At 39.4% G+C, this 19,966-nt stretch overlaps 1 protein-coding gene across 1 annotated transcript in view; it reads left to right on the forward strand.

The window, feature by feature from the left end:
• The window catches only part of TPH2 (tryptophan hydroxylase 2), a 48,770-nt gene that overhangs the window by 18,946 nt on the left and 9,858 nt on the right, over nt 1-19,966 (forward strand). The window contains exon 8 of the mRNA XM_009082491.1: nt 1,248-1,374. Within this exon, the coding sequence (XP_009080739.1) occupies nt 1,248-1,374 (127 nt within the window). The remainder of the gene's footprint in view (nt 1-1,247; nt 1,375-19,966) is intronic.

Here is a 19,966-nt window from a genome sequence, read left to right on the forward strand (position 1 = left end):
TCCTTTTTCAGCAAGGCCACTTGAACTGAGAAGGGAGACTTGTATGTGACCATCCAGTACTGGAACTATATTTGATAAGCTTTTGATGAGGCAAACTAGGACTACCAAAGCTGTTAATCTTCATTTGCATGCATTCAGAAACTACTGCCTACTGCTATCTACCTAGACATAGTTGATGCAAACTTCTTGGTGAAGATACTGAGTAAGAAGACTTTTAAATTATATAGAGGTTGTTTTTCTGTTGAAGATTTATCTGACATGTCAGGTTTGTGTCTTTTCAAACAAAAATAGTTTCTAAAGACAAATTGGATGATTTTGGGTAGAAGGCAGAAAACTTGATGTTTTCTCCCTGCCTTTAAAACATTTGTTTACAGTTTAGGATTAAAAAAAAAAAGAAATGTCTTTGAAGAGACAGAAGCAAAGGAAATGTCAGATCGGATTTTTAAAGTGAACTTTACTACCAAGTCCATTATTTTCTGTGAACAAATGCACCAAAACTTTCAGAATTGTTTGAGAGCTTTTGTAGATGATGCATGTGCACTTTTGTTATCAGTTTTTTGTACACTTATGTCTGCACTTCGTCATGACTAATAATGCACTTACAGATGTGAACAGCTGTTCTTTCTGAAATGATTCAGGTTCTCTGCTTTTTCTGAAATCCTCTCAGTGAAGAGTGGACTGCATAACAAAAGTACCCAGTAATTGCAGTAGGATCTCAGGACTGAGAAATTAAGCACACAGAAACCTCTGTAAATATTGCCCCAAATTTCTAGGGGCAGGTGGCAAAATGGTGTGGAGCTGTACCCAGGTGCAGAAAGGGGAATGGAGAAGGGGAAAGATTAATGTGTTGGATTTTAAACTGGGTTCATGTGGAGAGAAATGCTGAAAACTGTACTTGTGAGACATCTGGCTTTCCTTTGGGCAGTTCAGTCTTCATGGCACTAAGCCTGGAAGACAGATCAGGCTCTCCCATTCAGTCTGAAAATTATGATGAAATCACAGAACAGGTGGTTAAATGACATATAACCTATTTAACATAAGCAAATGTGTGTATTTCTGCATACATGTAGAAAGCATACACATGATTATGTGTGTATGCAGAATTACTGCATTGTAAGTACTATGTTTCCTGATAAAAATTTTAAAGTAGGGGTCAGACCCATATAAAATGGTTTATGTAATATTAATTATGGAATTATTATGGTATTAATTTCTGTAATGACTCTCTTTCATTTCTATTCCCTTAGGGATACGTGCCATGAACTCTTGGGACATGTGCCTCTACTTGCTGATCCCAAGTTTGCACAGTTTTCCCAAGAGATAGGACTTGCTTCACTGGGAGCATCCGATGAAGATGTTCAGAAATTAGCCACTGTGAGTCAAAATCTTTTTGTGACATGTTCTCTCATCTGTCCTCCTCTTTGTTTGATGAAGTGATGTGCATTTTCTTATTCGAGCTGTATTTTCAGGTTCCAGATGACTATGATGTGACAATCACAGAGCTTTATGTATTTTTCCATTGTTTTTGATACGAGAAAAGCTGATCCACACTAGTCTTCAGGTAGCCAATTTTATTTTGTACATGCAATAACCACCAATTTTCAGGGCTAGCTGAATTGGCTTTTGTTTGCTTTAAGGTGCTGAAAACAAGTAAGCGAGGTAATCTTGGAAAAAAACCCCAATCGAAAACATTTTGGTGTGTGCTCTCCTCAGGTTAGCTCCTCCACAGGTGGCCACCTTGACTCTTAGGACTGGTATTTCTGACCTCACTGTTCTGTTTTGCAGCTATTAGTTGTATTGCAGTGTGTGATGGATTTTGAGATGACACTGCATCCTTGCTACTGCTCCTATTGGGGAATATGTAGTTACTAAGCCAAGGCTGTGCAGCAGTAGTTGTAGACCCGAGATCAAGTGCCTCAGGCAGCAGCTGGGAGATGGATTCTACATTGCATCAAATGAGGCACAAGCCAGTAGATAGTGTGAACTGAAAGATGTTGTGTGCTATAGCTGTTGAATGCTACTGCAAGTAGAGCCTTCTTGGCCCTTGTGTGAGGGATCCTGTCAAGTTGTCAGGACCCACTTCCTGACTGCATGTCAGCCCTGCTCTATTGCCATATTCCAGTAACTCATATGCAACCCTTTGTATCATGACACAGGTTAGTGACCCCTGGTCTATACCACTCTCTCTGATTGTGCTAACTTACTCTCTGCTTCCTTTTGTGGATCTTGGTAAAATTAATATTGCAAATAAATTCAAACAATCGCTTCAATCTTCTTTTCCTCCCTTTTCATCAAAAGACCATATGTCAAAATATTTCATCCAAAGTGGATTAAAAAAACACCCCATATTTATATATTTTATCTAGTGAAAAAAATCTGTGAGATCGAGCATAAGAATTGGTTCCTTTAGAACTTATCCATCATACTACTGCTTTTCTCCACAAGAAGTGCAGTGGTGATTGAAAGGGTTGAAAATAACAGTGCTGAAGGTGGAGTCAAACTAGGTTCAATTAAACTATAAAAATTTTGGTGCACTAGCTTTGCAGAGGCTTAGAGTCCTATCTGCCAAAAAAGGTGTTTGTACCGTTTATTTGATTTTAGTGCTGTAGCCTTCCAGAAGAGGCCACTAAATTCAGTTACTCAAACTGGCTTCACTCCTTAGTTAGACAGGGTCAATGTCTTGCTGTGCTGGTTTGAAAGCAAACCAGTGAGACTCCAAGTCAGAAATACAATTTAATAGGAAAAACAAAACAATAAATGCAACAGTACAAAAAGAAATCACTGACAGAGTCAGAAAGCAACCTGACACCCTTGGATACCTGATAACCTTGGATGACATGGGCCTATTGCAGAGGACAAAGTTGGTACTGACCTGTTTCGGGGAGAGATATTAATATAAAGTGACCTGTGAATATTATATAAATGCTTTACTCCTCCCCCTCACAGAAATTCCCAGTTTTGACTGACTGTGTCATTTGAACAAGGAGCTGCTCCTGAATCACAAAGCCAAAAATAAAAGAAGACAGCTGAATCGCTTTCCCTTATCATACTGAAAATTTGATATCTGAGTCAAAGTTGATTTCTCCTCCTATGCTGGAAATAGCTCTTTCAGGTGAAAGAAACATTTAGAGAGAGACTTAAAGTAACCCAGGTGGTGTTATTTTTTGTAGAAGCACAATGAGGGGCTGTCCCCTGGGGCAAATGCTTGACAAATACAGAGATGTTACTTGCCCTTAAATGTGCAATGTAAACAGCCAACTTGAGAGCAAGTAGAAAGAATATTTCTCAGTGGTGAGAGTAAGGAGGCTAAGAAATTCATTCAGATGGGCACCAAATGTCACCTGAGGTGCTATTAACTAACTTTTGCAACATTCAGTCCCATTTCCATCCTAGATAAAAACCAGAGACACAGTAAGCTGAGAAATGCCAGCCAAGACTCTTGACACAGAAAAAGCAGTTCAGGTTCCAAGAAGGCAACTTCAAAGTAAATAGAGAAACAAATGAATGGAGAGAGAGAATGCATATTAATGAGCTTGAATCAATATGCCCAAAGCTAGCTTGCCATTAGCATGACCTGTTTCAAAAGATAGTGACATTAACAGCTAAGCCATTATAGGGAGGACAATGGCTTTAGGAAGAGAAGAAAACACCTCTTAGGAGTTCAGACCAGAAAGGGAAGAATTATTACAGGTGATTTTGTAATCTTTTTCTCCATTCTGCTCTCAAAAAGATGCTGTGTATCAGCTTTGATAGATCTGCTCTTTGTGCCCCATCAGTCCTGAGCTGCAAAGGAAATGTCTGATGCTTTTGTCCCTGAAGGGCTTACAGTGGATGTAAAGCAAGCTGGAGCCTGGTGCCTGGGCAGACTAGAAGTGTTCGGTAAATTGCAATTAGTCACAGCTGTGCAGCCCTGCTGAAGGGCAGGGATTAAATGGGAGAGCATTGCAAGGGCTCTGGTGCTGGCCAGCTGGGGGGAGAAGGATGGCTGCAGGGGACAAGGGCTGAAAAGAAAGTATGTAAGTTCTCTTCATGGTTTCCTCTTGGAGCTTGCTAGTCAGATGGGGGACAGGAGAAAGGAATTGCTTCTGCTTCACCATGAGAGTGGAATATTGGACGAGCCAAAAGACTCTCTTTGTAGTGAGGTTTTTTTGAGAGTTTTTTATTTCCTTTACGATTTTTTAGGAAAGAAAGAGGAAATATGGAAAAAACGCAACTGAGAGATATGTTACTGAAACAGAGCAAAACACTTGTACAATCCACTCTTTTGCATGCAGTGTGGTATAATGTGGTTACTAGTTGAGGAAATACAATATTGGTCATGCATGTCTGGGTGCTAATTATTATCATCATGATCACCACTGATGTCTTGTGCTGTTCTGTGTGACTTTCTAAAACCACTCTTGACCTAATTTTTCAAGCATGTATGGTCTTTCTACTTTCACATAGTACAAAATAAAAAAGACTGTCTTTTCTGCTTACCTATCAAACCACAAGCTGTAGAGAGGACTTGACATGGGGTGTTTCAACTAATTTATATAATATATCATTTACAACATGTTTAACAGCACATAATGTAAGGTTTTCACAGGCAAATTGTACAAAAAATACATTTTGGTTTGCATTTCAGTGTTGCATTATAATTTGTGGACTTGGGAGCCAGAGAGCAGCTGGCTTTGTAAAGCTGCAAGTTGATAAGCAGGAACCTGCCTCTCTTGCTAATGGCAGGATTGACTCCTGACTCCTGCTAAGTTGTTTCAGCACAGCTCAGGTTGCCCTTTTGAGATGCAGTGTGTATAGGATGTGTTTGTGTAGCTGAAATCCAGAAGGGCACCTTAACTGGTGATGATTCAGAAAAGAGGCTAGCAGAGTGTTTTTGTATGGAGTTTATCACTAAATCTTTCCACCCAAGAATTTGGTCATTAGGGCCTAATTAGTTTGGTCATTAGGACCTAATTTTTTCCCCAATCATTTCTCACTGGAAGTTACATTTAAACTTTCAGTCCTCTAGAACTGTAAAACTGTCACCTTTTCATCTTTCTTGATTATATTTGTTCTGGTATTTTAACAGCATGGAACAGTAGAAGTCAAGACCTTTCTCTTGTTCTTGCTATCTATTATGCTTAAAACCACAATAATTGCTTCTGAATTTGAATGAATTATGTTTGAGGAGGTAACGAAAATGGAAGAAATGCAAGTGTTGCAGATAAAGAGTAGCATTTGGTAACTTAATGGTAGATACAGCATTCATGGTCTCACTAGACAGAGCAGGCTGTTGCAGTCTCTCATCTTCACAAATGGCAGATTAGATTTCCCAGAAGGGCTATTTAGTAGTGCTAGGCCATAAGTACAGCTTGTGGACTGGATTACTGTCTTCCTTCATGGATGAGAAAATGGAGCTGAGAAGAAAACTGAAAATAATTGAGATTTTGAACATTCCCACTGTAAATCTGAAAAATCAACTCTGCTTGTGTGTTTCTCATTTATAGCTGCAGAATGATAGACAGGGAACACTATTGAAAGTCTGTGATCAACTGCCCTGCTGAAGCTATTCTGCCATATAAAAATAATTATGTATTGGCCAACTGAAACATGGTATTACAGCCAAGACCTGTGGCAGTCACTGAGCATATTGAAGTTGCACATTGAAATCTCTGCATGGTCTTTTTTCTGAATCTCAATTTCATGCCATGTATGTGTGACTGATGCCAGGTGTACAGCTGCACATGCAGTGAGTACCTTAAGTCCAGTGGTGACACAATGGAGTGTCTTGCAAAGGAGTTGTGTCCAGCTACACCTGTAGTTAATGAATAAAGGAGCTGCAGCATGAAGATCTGGGAGTGAATATGATTTTAAAACTACTTGAGTAAATTTTGATGGACTTACAAGAGACATCTGATATTACTCTGATTTGGAATGTGTGTCAGGGAAGATCAATCAATTCCCAGGGTAAAAGCTAGGACTATAAAGCTGAAATCAGGTACAATGGATGACTACAGCCAGACTTTCTCCTGTTACACAGCATGAGACTCAAAATACTATGATCCATATTGTTCATTAGTAGATGGCCTGGGCTGTGTTTCTGTTCCTGACTTTGACCAGGCAAAACCACTCATATGCAGATGTATTTGGAAATTGCCCAAGCACAGAACCTGAAACTTATAAAAGAAGCAGAAGAGAAAGCTGATGAAATCCGTGGCTTTCTTAACTGTTACAAAGTCACACAGGTGTTTGAATAAGGAGAGAAGGATAACTTACTGATGGATTACTTTCCTTTGATTCAAAGGAAATCAGGTGTTGCTGAGCACACTGGCTACTGTACAAAAAGCGTTCCATAATTGTGGTTTTGCTCTTGCAAAACATTCTAGAGGAATTAATAAAAAGTAGTGGTGTCCATTTTAAAGAGTCTCTTTCTTTCAGCAATACTTTTGATAAAGTAGCTGAAGCACTGATGCTAAGTCCTTCCTACAGTATGCATAATCAAATAGGTGGGCAGAAAAAAAAATAACACAGAACAGGACTAAAGGGGAAAAAATTTGTATATTCGAGGGATAAATCTTCAGTATTTTAGAATACTGCAGTGTTTCCCAACAGTGCATTTTCAGAATCATCAAGTCAGAGATTTGTGATATAAGAAAAAAATCTCAGCAGAGATACCTAACTAGCTTTGTAGCTCAAAACCAAGTGGCTCTGTATTACATAAAAATAAGCTAGCACTCCAGAGAAGTTACTACAAGGTTAATGCGAAGAATTCTGTTGCTGGAATGGGAGCAAATGCTCAATGTTTACTGCAGGAATTGTGACAGTTTGATAAGGCCTTTGTTGTGGGCTTAGAGAATCTGTTTCCAGGTTTGGATCTGTAAGAACTACTGTGATGGTCAGGGCCATGGCTGGTGCCTTTTGCCCAAGTCATATAGCTATTTAGGGGGGAGATGTAAGAACAGGCTGAGCATATCCAATTATTTTCCAATGCTTTCCAAGCTTCTGAACATTCAGAAACTTGAAGAACTCTTGAGTCAAATGTGATATCTGTGCATTTAGTTATCCTGAAAGGATTTCTGTCCAGAGACAGCTGTTTATGTTTGAAGATGCATGAATTTTTAGTACCTGCAGTAATTTTGACAATGAGCTCTATGGCTCAACTATTCAGTGTCTGGTGACCTATCTCCTTTTGTTGTTTTCAACCTGATTCCTACTAGATTTTTTTGTATTTGAAGAGAGAACGATCAAATTCCTGCAGACTTTCTGACTGCCATCATGCCTTTACAGAACTCATATTTTCACTTAGATCTCTCTGTTTCTGGATTGAAAACCAATATTTTGTTTAGTTAGTCCTCATGTTATTCCTTCCCTGAACCCTTTCCAGCTAGAACTGGAAAAGAGAGAGGCTATCTCAGTTAACAGACTGGGGAGCAGGGTAAATGAGCAGCTTGAACCATAATTTGAGTTTTGGTTAAGAGTAGCACTGTGGAGTTAAGCCAGTTTTGGATGTGCTTGCTGTAGAATTGGGTGCCTTTCTATGGCAGTGGATCTGGTGGTGTAGAGCTGGTATGGTTTGCTGCTTTGGGACGGAAGAAACAGGCTCTGTGCAGGAGGGAAGTAGAATTCAGCGGATCCATCTTGCATTGCTGTTCAAGAATATGAGTCCCTGCAGTTTCTGATCAGCAGAAAATACAAAAGATAGGTCAACACAGGATGTATTAATCTGGAAAAGAAACATCTTGTGCTTTGTACTGTGTCACTCAAAGCTAAGAAGGTGGGGGAGAGTTCACCTGTGGCTATAAGACTGCCCAATTCGTCAGGTCTTCTGGTCTGCTTCTTCAAAGGATCTCAGGTTGCCTTAAAAGACAAAATTTTGTGCTAACAAATAACTAGAAATAGTGTTGGTCTATGATGTGCTTGTAAGTTTGTATGTTTGGGCCCAGCCCTGTAATGAGGAAGCTAGATGCAAGAGACAACTAATTTGACTTGATTGGGAGCAGGGAAGAAATTAGAAATTTTGCCATAGAAATAATATAGCTCCTTTTAGACAGGATGTGATTTATGAAGATCAAGCCCTAAGCAGTTAGAAATGCTAAAGAAAAAGGCTCTATTAAAATAACAAATTGCAGCTAGACACTGGATTTGCTTTTATTTCTCGTAGCATTTTGTTTCTAAAAGTGGTTAGATCATAATCTGTGAGGTTACTGAACTGCAAATGCAAGTCTGCATGCACACAAGTAATACATTTTGACATATAGGTTAACAAGAGAATGGTGCAAATTTCACACAGCACTGGCTTGCTAATTACGTTTGTTTATTTTCAGAAGCAACTTAATTTTTGGTAAGAAATTGCAGATTCTGCAATAGTAATCTTTGCCATTAGTTCAGTAGCTTGCACTCTGAATGTTCGCTCTGCTACAGCAATAATGAGAGTGAGTTTCAAAAATAGCTTATGAAAAAATATGGAATTTAGGAGTGCATGCAAGTGGCAAGTGTCTGCCGCTTCGGTGTTGGATACACTTGTGATAGGTTGAGGAGTAGGTGAAAAGAGTCTATGAATTTTGATAGGGTTTTTTGCATATTTGTTTTCTCTTTTGACCTACAGTAGATAATGTGTTAGCAAAAAAGCATGAAGTGTCTTTTGTAGAACTTACGTAACTGGGACAAAAGAAAGGACCAGCTTCCAGTGAGCAGCAATAGGACAAACACTTTGAGTAACAATTACAAATAAAGCACATCATATGTTGCAGGAATAAAAACTGAATTAAAGAAGATGGGGGGGGGGGAAAAGCTATAGAGGAAAGGTTTGGAATATATTGCTACCGCTGTTCCTGACTGCCCCTGTGCTTTCACCAGTATGTGGAAGAAAAGAGATAATCCTGGGTTATGATACCTACACCTACTTGTGTAGGTATTGGTCATACCGACAGTGCTGCACTTATTTTCCTTTGGTTGTAGCACATACATGTGCAACTCCCTTGTAAAATACATTCACATGCAGTCCAGAACTGTGGGGGTCTCATGCAGCTAAACCTATATTTGTCTACCATAGTATGTTCCATACTATATTAAGAAGTATTCTTAGAGGAATATATAGATGTCGAAGCAAAGTAAGAAATTAAATTTTATAATGCTCCCTGCTTTTTATGTTTGTTTACAAACTTAAATCTGTAAGACTCTGTAACATAGAGTGCTAATCATTTGAGTCATTTGTACAAGACATGGACATTCTCCAGCAGCAGCACAGAAATATATGGGGAAGTGAAGGAGTTCAGTATGTGGCAGCTCATTTCAGCCATATCTAGGTCTTACTTAGGACTGAGGGAATGTCTGTGCTGTGGGTGCGCAGGTGGAGGAGTTGGCTTTACCTCTGCTTTCCATGGAGCCAGAGCAACTGAGGAGTGCCTTGTAAAAATAGCTTTGGTGACTGCAGGCAGGGTTCTCTTGGAAGCACCTCCCTGAATGCAGCTGCCCAGTTAGCTGGCTGGGACCTGCAGACACTTCAATTCACTAATGAAGTCTCCTTTCAGTAGTTTCTTCTCAAGGCTGAAGAGGCCCATCTTCAGCCTATCCTGTAAAATTGTTGCTCCAGTCCCTTAACTATCTTCGTAGCCCTTTGCTGGACCCAGGAGCTCCATGTCTCTCTTGTACCAAGGAGTCCAGAACTGGACATAGTACTCCAGATGTGGCATCACTAAAGTCCTCAAACCATACACTTATCTTTTTATTGTCTGAAATATTGATTCAATAAATAATTTTGCTTCTGGAAGGGACATTCATACATGTAGCTACTATGCATAACTCAAATACTCTCTTATGGAAATAGTCTTAAAATACATATCTGTACAGAGCTGAAAAAATCCTAGCTTACCATGCTAACACGACTTGTTTAAATACTAATTCAAGGACTGGACATACCTCGTGTGTTCAGTCTAATTCTCTCACCCAGCATGTTCCTGGATATTTTCTTTGTGTGCATGGATAAAAGTATGGAAGTAAGACAAAATATGGCTGATGCCCATAAAGAATTAACTATGCCTAGGGCTTAATTACTTAATGCTGCAGCTTTGGAAGTGGTTCTTGTGCCTGTCGACATCTTTCTATCAAATGGCATCAAAGTTCTGGATGAAATATGGTCCCATAAATTTTTAACTGAGATGTTTTTGGCTGATCTACCATAATGATTTTGTAAGTATAGCTTAATTATATATTTATAGTCCAATGCTGATGCTACAGAAGGCCAAGGGGCAATTTGCCATTACTTTCAATGAGTTTAAGTCCTTAGGCTAAATACTAACCTAGTTTCCATGTGTACCATTTCCTAAAAGCCAATAGAATTGTACACATGCAAATGAAAGTAGAATTTGTTGCTGTAAAATTAATCATAGAATCATGGAAAGTTAAGGGGTTGGAATGGACCTTAAAGATCATCTAGTTCCAAGCCCCTCTGCCATGGGCAGGGACACCTCCCACCAGAACAGGTTGCTCAAGGCCTCATCCAGCCTGGCTTTGAACACTGCCAGGGTTGGGGCATTCACTACCTCCCTGGGCAACCTGTTCCAGTGTCTCACCACCCTCACAGTAAAAAGTTTCTTCCTAATATCCAATCTAAATTTTCCCTCTTTCAATTTATACTCATTGCTCTTTGTCCTGTCACTACAATTCCTAACAGAATCACTCTCCAGCTTCCCTGTAGACTCCCTTCAGATCCTGGAAGGTTGCTGTGAGTTCTCCACACAACCTTTTCTTCTCCAGCCCCAACTTTCTCAGCCTGTCTTTGTAGGGAAGGTGCTCCAGTCCTCTTACCAACTTTGTGGCTCTCCTCTCCTCTTAGTCCAACAGTTGCATGTTCTTCTTATGTTGAGGACACCAGAACTGCATGTATTACTCCAGGCGAGGTCTCATGAGAGCAGAGTAGAGGAGGAGAATCATCCCCTTTGACCTGCTGGTTGCGCTTCTTTTGATGCATGTTTGTAATTTAATGATATTGTTATATATTATATGTAATTAGAATACATATAATATGTAATATATATATGTTATATATTATATTCATAATTTACTTGCCGAAACCTGTTATCTAGGAATATGGGTTTCTGCGGGGAAGGAATTGACTCTGGAGGGCACGTAATTTTGTAGTTGTGTCACTTTCTTTGTTCAAACTCCTGTGCTACAGCATGGAACAAATTCGGTTAGCTACTTCTTAGAGCTGGGAGGCCTTCTGAAGTTACTGTATAAAGGTATTTTTTAATTTGCTAAGGCAAATACTCTAAACATGTGAGCACTGTAGAAGCCAAAGAAGGGGTTACAAAGAAAGGTCTTGTGATTGTTAATTTTGGTTGTTTTGGTTTGATTCCGGCTGTGGCTGAAGTTGTTGGTGTGAGGTCAGCAGAACATCAACGTGATGGCACCCTTTCAGGCACACTTTGAACAATTCCTTCAATCCCTTAACCTGTTAGGTTGCTTTTGCATCAGACAAGGTTTTAGTTTAGACTGGGTAACCTTGTTTCCATTGTAAGCTGTAAGTTTGATATATTCTGTACATTGTAGAGAACTTTGTGTAGAATATCACTGTGGCGTTCATTAAGATTGCATCTACTAATAGTGCTAGATAAAGCAGTTTGAGCTCAGAGCTTTTTCAAGACATGCTGGAAAGAATGGGTACTCACAGATTATAATTTTTCCCCCCATAAAATATACTATTCTGTTTTTCTCAAAGATTTTTCTTCCCTCCGTTGAATCAGTAGGCTCTAAGTGTAATAATTATACTGTTTCACTACATAGAAGTGGCTAAGACAATAGTTTAACAAGACATTTTATATTTCAAGAATGTAAACCCCTTTTTAGGATTAGTTTTTCAGCTTTAAATAAACATATTAGCTTATAGACAGGCCCATGCTATACCTCTGGAATGACTTTAGGATCCATACAAGCAGAGAATTGCAGTATATCAGTGGGATCCTGATCACTAGTGACCATTTCAGAGTGATCTTTGCATGGGGTAAGTCACTCCTAGAGCACAACCTATGTAAATTCCTCGGGCTTGAGTACAGTGAAGATCTGTGATCTCTCAGCTCACAGGTACAGTAATACTTTTTTTCCACCTTGCTGAATACATGTTAATGTGGTTCACCTTGTGTTTACACACTTCTGGCAAGTAACTCAATGGTGACTCAGTTGACTGCTCTGTGGTTATGATAGATGCATTTTACATGCTCTCACTACTGAAAATCAGGGTGCTGCAAGGAGATACTCTACACTTGAAGAAGATTTTGTTTGGGGCTGTGAAAAACATCTTCAATTTGGATATATTTTTAGTAGCAAAATTAAAAGATATTTAAAATTCCCTGAGCTACTTTTCTTCTTTGATCTGTCTGTCAGCTTGACATGAATAGAACTTATACTTTTGTGCTTATGCCTCCTATCTTTTTTTGCTTCTTTTTTGCAAGACAGGTTAAGCAAATGCATTAAGAGTGACAAAAGCTTTTGGGAGTCCCTTTGCAGTTATGTGATTAAAAGAACATTGAGTTTAAATGCAGTGTTGCTGTTAGAAACTGTGATTTTTGAAAGCAAGTCTTACCTATTGCATCTATTTACTGAAAACTGATTTAAGAACTTCATTTTATTTTTAAAATGTTTAGAAATTAGTGTGGGTGGTGGTAATTTTGGAATGAAGTCTTAACCTTTTTTGCTCTTTAGAAATAAATTTGAAATTGATATGACTGCAAAGCAATAGTGCGTTTTTTTCCTTGAAATAAGAATTTTAAAACTTTGCTGGCCAGTTGTCCTTGTCTCTTCAATGTGTTCTGCCCCCACAATTTCAGGACTTGGAAAAGTTCTGAGATCTTTTCAGGCTCAGGAGGCTGCTCTCCTTTCTGAAGATATAACTTCCTCTCATTAGTAGATACATTAGGACTTCATCAGCTGATCATGAACACGAGAATCTCATACCCCTCCTCTGCTAAAATGCCACGGGAGGCTCAGTGGCTCTTCTGTATCACTCCCTGCAGTGCAATTGTCATATGCAGTAACTGGCCTGGCAATTAGGAGGGACACAACCTGCTCCAGGGAGTGGCATCTTGAGAAGCACCACATGAGCCTGGTGCCTTCCCCCGGGGAATGCCTGTTGGGTAGGACACTGGGGGTCTGTTTCTGGGCTGGCCAAGTGTAGTTATTAAAGAGGCCTTGCAGCCTGCAGTAATTAATTCTGACAGTGGATTGGCACAGGGCAGTGATTCAGTAAACTCTCGGCTTATAAAGTGAGGCTTACCTGTACTGTGATTAGTTGCTGCACCTTTGCTTGTTGTTAATCTGTGGACTTACTTTACCAGTCTGTCAAAAGCTTTTCCCAGGATAAGTGGAAGAGAATCCTGTGACAGTTCTTCCCCTTAGGTTGTTTCCTTAGAGCACTGCAGCATGTTCAAAAGAATGAACTCTGCCTTCCCAGATGGAAGAGGTTTTCCTCCTATTTCATGGAGTGCTGCAACTTAATGCCTTCTCTTCTGTGACTTTTTCTTAGCATACTTGGCTGGGGAGTGGAAGCTGGTCTTTTAGAAAAGGACAAATGATTTTGGATTGGTGCTGAGGTCTACAGGTAGCTGTGGTAAATGAGTCCTGAGGACTGAGCTAGACTTCTGTAGAGATTCTTTCTGAAGAAATGGGTCTGAAGTTGTTCTTGTCTGTTCTCTGTGTATTCTTCTAAGCAATGCAATTCACAATTTGGGGCAACAGTCCTAGGGTCAATGACTCATGAAATGAGGATGTTGTCAGGCAGTGGACAAGATCAATGATCTCTTGTATGTGTATTTGTTTCAAATTTTGTTCTTGCCAGCCTGTCAGTGTTCAAATCCCCATCTCTTTGCTGAAGGAGCCCTTGGCCCTGTAGCATGTAAAATTGGGACTGGTTTTGCTTTGATAAATTGTGTTAATGCAAAGTAACACAAAGAGTAACAGAACAAAGACCTGGAAAACAGGAATTGCAAAGCCATAAAGACAGTCCCTCCTTTTGCAGCCTGTGAATTGTGAAGGATTATAATGAACTAAGCATGTGGTATGAGGCAACATGGACTGAAGAGTGTGGTGGGACAGAAGTGACATGTTTACTCAGCTTTTTTTTTCTTTTTAGTTTGACTTTCAGAGGACCACATCTCTGGGGTCACAGCTAACATGTTGAAAGACCTCTTACGTTACCTGTGAGAAATCTCTAGATGGCTGAAATTTGAAGCAATGGCTTGAAAAAGAAATGAGCAAATACTTCAGCTACCATAGGGAGAGCTGAATGTGAGTTCATGTTATATGCTGTAAAATAAAGTGGAAGGGGAATGCCTTGTTATTGTACATAATTTTTTTTTACTAACTCCACATGAAATTAATAAACCTCCAGGTTTAGAAGTTGTTCAAGATAAGAGTCAAATGATAGGGAAGTGGAAATAGGAAGGGCAAAGCATTAGGGCTTCAGTGCCTTACGTTTAGCAAATATTCTAAGCAGCAGTTTACAGTTTCAACGGTTTCATTTCCTTAGCTGCATATAAGCTTCAGCACTGTTAATTAATTATATTGAAAATACTAGGAGTTCTTTCTCTGGTATGTTGAGACAGTTGAGGCATGTGTGCTTTTTGTGGCATTAATTTTTTGCACCATCTCTGTGACAACTGCCTTTGGTAGAAGGGAATTGCTGCCTTGCCAGGACACACCAACCTTTTGCACAGAAAGACTTTCTGCATTAAGTGTTGAGGTTTCTGATTCTGCACCTCCAAAGGTCTCCAAGGTTTTCAACTGAGATAAAATGAGAGGGCTGGACAGACATAATCTTTATGCAGAGCAAACCTAAATTCAGATTATTTTTGAGTAATTCAAGCATGGAGTAGGATATCCAGTCACTTTAACTATGTGGGAACTAACTTCTTTTGGAATAGCATAAAAATCCCAGAAGTACTTCATCCTCCATTCTCACCGTGCAAGAGGGCCTCCTCCAGGTAGGAATGAACAACAGGACATACTCTCTCAAGAGACACAAAGTTGTTAGTAGAGGTGTCCTCCAGACCTTATTCCAAAAGTCATATTGTACCTGAAAGATAGGCAGCTGCCATATATATTGTCTTGTCTTGGCTGGGCTCCCTAGTGTTTGAGGTATAGAGTTACCTCCTTACTGATACCGCTGTAGCATTGTGTCGTTTGAGGTACATTTTCTGCTTCTGTACAGACTCAATGATGATAATATTATTTTGGTTACCATTATGAGTTTTTAACCAGAAACTCTTGAAAAAGAAACCTAATTTCAAAGTATTCACATGGGGTTAAGCCCCACTGTGCTCACTGTAGGTCATGCTTTCTCTGAGTATGTCAAGCCTCTGCGTTACAGGAGTTTGAATGCAGTGGTACTGTGTGCTATAGCTGTCAACAGAAGTGTGAAGGCTGGTGTGCATCTAGCCCTGAGTGCTCCAATGAGCAGCACCACATCTACTCTGCTGTTTATAAAGAGATTGTTCCAAGCATTCACCCTTAGTGAAAGGTTTGAATGCAAAGCAGTCAGATGAGGGGAAAAAGGAGACTATTGTTAAATATGTTCACTTTGAAATCCCCAAAGGAAACCCCATTTGAGTGAGTCTAAATACATTTCAAAGTGGCAGACTAAACAAAATGCTTCCAGAAGGTAACTCTGAAAAATTAAACTTTGTTTTCTTATTTAGAAATGCTGTTGGCTGTGAATAGGGTCACTGCCTTTGTTGGAGGTAGGTGAATCATCTATAATGAGACTTAGCTATTGAATTTTACTTCTTTTCTACTTTTGATCTATTCACAAGCTCATCATGAGATTTATTTGTTGTTCAAAAATCTCCCTGCATTTCTACTCAATAACGTTCCCACATGAATAGCTGTCAAATAGCTGGTATTGCTTGATGTCTGGCCTCCAACACTGGGCTGTATTGGCTAGTTGCCTGGGTTACCTGTGTTACATCTATCTGTTTCCTGTACTGGAGCATTCCTGATACTATTCAACAGACTGTAAATTTTGAATAATTCAGTCAAATGTGAAATGCCAGCTGGTTTTTTTGGTGACTATTGATGTCTTTGTGATTGAAAAATAAGCAACTATTCAAAAATTTATTTGCACCAGCTGTGAATGAAGAAAGAAAGCACAAATGAGAGTCATAGGTATTTCTGAATCAAGATTCACTTACAATTTGAGCAACTTCTACAGGGGGTAAGAAAACACCTTTATTTCATTAATTCTTAGGTTAATTTCTAACGGTGGGATATTTGAAAGTCTGTCAGTTGTATATAACTATCTTCTTATGAGATAATTACAACTATAGGAGAGATTTAACCTCTAGATGAATATTTTTAAAGCTAAAAGACTCTATCAAAGGTCTTCTACAGAGAAATGGATTAGTCTTTGCATACTGTGAGCATATCACATGCATTTGAATTGAGTGGTCCATTCACATATCCTTTGAAATCTTAAATCCAGTAGAAACAATGTAAGATATTCTCTTAAGGGTGTTTATTTGGCACTGGTCTTGCAAGTATTTATATACATTAGTAGTTGTATTGTCTTCATAGTAATGAATTTTATATACATACAAAGTGATTGTGCTGTTGCATGTCATCTTGGGCCTGTAGCCCTGTCCAATTAACAGTTCTGTAGTGGTGAGTCTTCCTGCCTATGTGCCAGGGTTTCACTCATGCAGTTACTCAAACTCTCCTTCTTCCCCCCTTCTGACAGGGAGCACAAGTGAATCAGCTCTTGACATGGTTGGTGTTCTCAGGACTCATCCTGACAACATTTTTATAAGATACTTTTAGAGAACAGATAAAATCTCATGCTATACATCATGCTGTAAATTGCCCAGTGAACACAAGTATTGGTCTCTAAGCTATACCATAAGAAAACTAAGCGAAGTGGAATGGCTTGAAAGGCCTTTTTATGGACAAGTCAGATTTTGAACCACTGACTCTGTGACACTAGCACCCAACACCATGCACAAACAAGCTCTTTGCACAGGTACCAGGAGAAAGATTCTCAAATGCAAAATGATGTGGTATCAGAAGCGATTTTCAAAGCCTTAGAAACCAGGCAGGTGAGGAGAGTTGAGCTTAGCAGACCTTTTTTCCTGCCTTTGAAGATTTCTAAACACCCTTGAATAACGATTTTTTCTGTTAGCTGTCATAGCTGTCACTGATTTTTTTTCTTTTTTTTTTTCTTTTAGTAGTCCAGTTTATAACGCAGGGCAGTGCCTGAACATGAAGGATAGACATTGTATTTACCCTGGAGACCAGGTTTGGAGTTTGCTAGGGCTTGATCTTCTCTGTATCTTTCAATAGGAGGACAGCTTATCTGACTCTTAAAATCACACATATACTTGGCTAGACCAGCTACCCCAGTATCTTGTCTCTGACACAGGCAAATTGCAGGCATCTGGAGGACAGTGTATGTCTAAAACCATACGGTGATATTTTCCTGATATACTGCTTTAGTTGCCAATGACTTTTGATTCAAGGGCTCCAAAGGCAGAAATCTGTTATATTAGTATTTAATAGTCCTTAATAGGATTGTCTTTCTTGCATCTGTTTAATTAAATTTTTGAACCCCTGTAGATGGTGTTTCATGAGCATGACTGTAAAGTATCTTGCTTTTTTTTTGACAAATAAGAGAAATAAATTAAAATCATATCGAATGCTATCTTGTGCTCCTGGCACAGTCTTGATCATTACTTAGATTGATATCACTTGGCATAAAAGCTATTTCTAATCCTTTCTTTGGCACTTTGATTCTTCATCTTGTTTTGCTGATTTGGCTAATGGAGCAGCATTTTAGTGTAGGGCTCTTCAGGAACTACAGAATTTGTAGAACATGGAAAGACATCTTTCCTACTTCAAGACCCTATCTATAGATTGTAGTAAAGCCACACTCCGTCTCAAAGATGAAGTGGAACTGAAAGTGTAAAGGCAGATGACAGAATATTGTTGGAGCCACATGTCTGGTGCTGCAGACTAGGGAGTATGCCAGAGATAGGTCCAATATTTGAAATCAGAGCACGAGAGTCTGGGGTGCCCCCATTTTTGCTTGCATTCTCCAGCCTATATGTAACAACAATGTAATAATCAGCTATTTGTCTTCAGGTGAGGCTTTAAAATATGTATTCTTCTCAACAGCCATTTCTTTGTTTAGTCATTCCCACTCCAGTGCAGTTATATACAGTACCACAATTGGTGTAGTTTGCTATACAAAGAGAGGTATTTAGTGGGTATCTGTGTGTCTGGTCTATAAAAAGTGTCTCTATATAGTTAATATATAACCTTCTTATCAGTATGCCTCGATGTTTGTAGATTTGAGAGCACAGCTTACCAAAGCTTGTGTACTCTGTTAATGCACTAAGCCACCTCTGTGTATCTGTAAGTGGGAAGTCTGGGGGGGGAGTCATGTATCACTGACTAATGATCTGAAGATGGCAGTATTGGGTGAGCTATTGCACTTTCTTGGCTAAGCAGAGCTCTCTTAAATACAAAATTGTAGTTGTTGCATATGGCAAATTTATAAAAAAATCTGCTTTTCAATTGAACGGCTTTTCTTAATACTTTAACTTCGTACCACAAGTTAGTAGTAGGCAGATGTATTGCTATTTTGTATGTGTTTTGTTTGAGTTAGCTATACTGAGAGTGCAAGTCTTATAAGTGCCGACGATTGGCTCTCATCAGCAAGTCTTGGCTCATGAATATGACTCCCTTTTATAATAGTAACAGTTGTATAATTTTTACACTAAAATAAAACAATAAATCTCCCTCTTTGTATTGCTTATCCATCAAGGAGGAAGTGGAATCAAGGTCTCCCTGTCTTATGAGCACCCTACCCCTGGACATCAGGGATTGCTCTCTCCTGTGCCTGTTCTAGCTCTCTGCCTTCTGCCCCTGCCATCACCTGGAGTGCACATCCTCAGGGGACTGAAGGATGTTTCTCTTCCCTCTCTCAGCTGGCCCTATAGATTGCTAAGTGAGCATTGGGCATTCTCTGAGAGCAACGTGACATTGGTTTGGTCTTCCACAGCCTGAGAAAAGTTGACAGTAAAGGTGTTCCACATATGGGAACAAAGTCATGGCTGCCTTTACAGATCTGTAACAAACACCAGACCTTCTCTTTTTTGCTGCTGTTGGCTTTAAGAATGAAAATGATCATGATGACTGTGTTTTATCAGGAGCCCAATCCTGCTGTGTATCTGTCAGAATGTGCATGTTCACAGCATAAGAACTACTACCTAATGCATTTCTTTAAGAGAGTTGAGGAGGAAGGGGCATGTTCAAAGATGTTAGTGGAATTTAAGTGTAAAGCTAAGTAGTTCATTGCTGACAGTGTCAGCATGTACAGAACCAGAACTGTAGTCTTCTGAAGGCTTTTCTGGCAAAATATTTAGGTAGGGAAGCTACTCTCGGTGGTAGGTCTCTCAGCTTTACTCATCACTACTACAGTGATGCCTTTGTCATTTTGTGTACGTGGCCGTTTGTCCCTGAGATGATGCTTATCAAACCAGTTGTCTTGGCCTTCTAAGTGGTGACATCAGCTCATTGTATATAATGAAAAATTTTATACCAGCTTGACTTTTTTGAGTGAATAGCAAAGCCAGAGGTAGAGCTGTGATTACTTTTTTTTTTCCGGTTGATGATGTCCACCCCTTATGGATATCTGTGCCTTTTACTGCTGTGATGGAATCCGACTTAAGACATTTGAAGTCTCTGCAACTGTTCCTTCCCAGCTGACTTAGTAGGTTTGAAGCAGACACAGGGCTCATGTTTTTATTCTTCTTTTATTATGCCCTTCTACATAGTGCCGTACTGCATGAATCACTAGCTCTACAGAACTTTTATGAGGCAAAGAAATGAATAATTTTTCAATTCCTAAACATCTGCTGAACTTAAAAGAGCTGTTAATTTCTGCTCTTCTACATTTGGTATGGTACTCAGCCTGGAAGAGTGGGGGGTTAAGGAGGAAGTG

Source organism: Acanthisitta chloris, unplaced genomic scaffold (assembly GCF_000695815.1).
Source record: "Acanthisitta chloris isolate BGI_N310 unplaced genomic scaffold, ASM69581v1 scaffold11369, whole genome shotgun sequence".
Taxonomy (NCBI): domain Eukaryota; kingdom Metazoa; phylum Chordata; class Aves; order Passeriformes; family Acanthisittidae; genus Acanthisitta; species Acanthisitta chloris.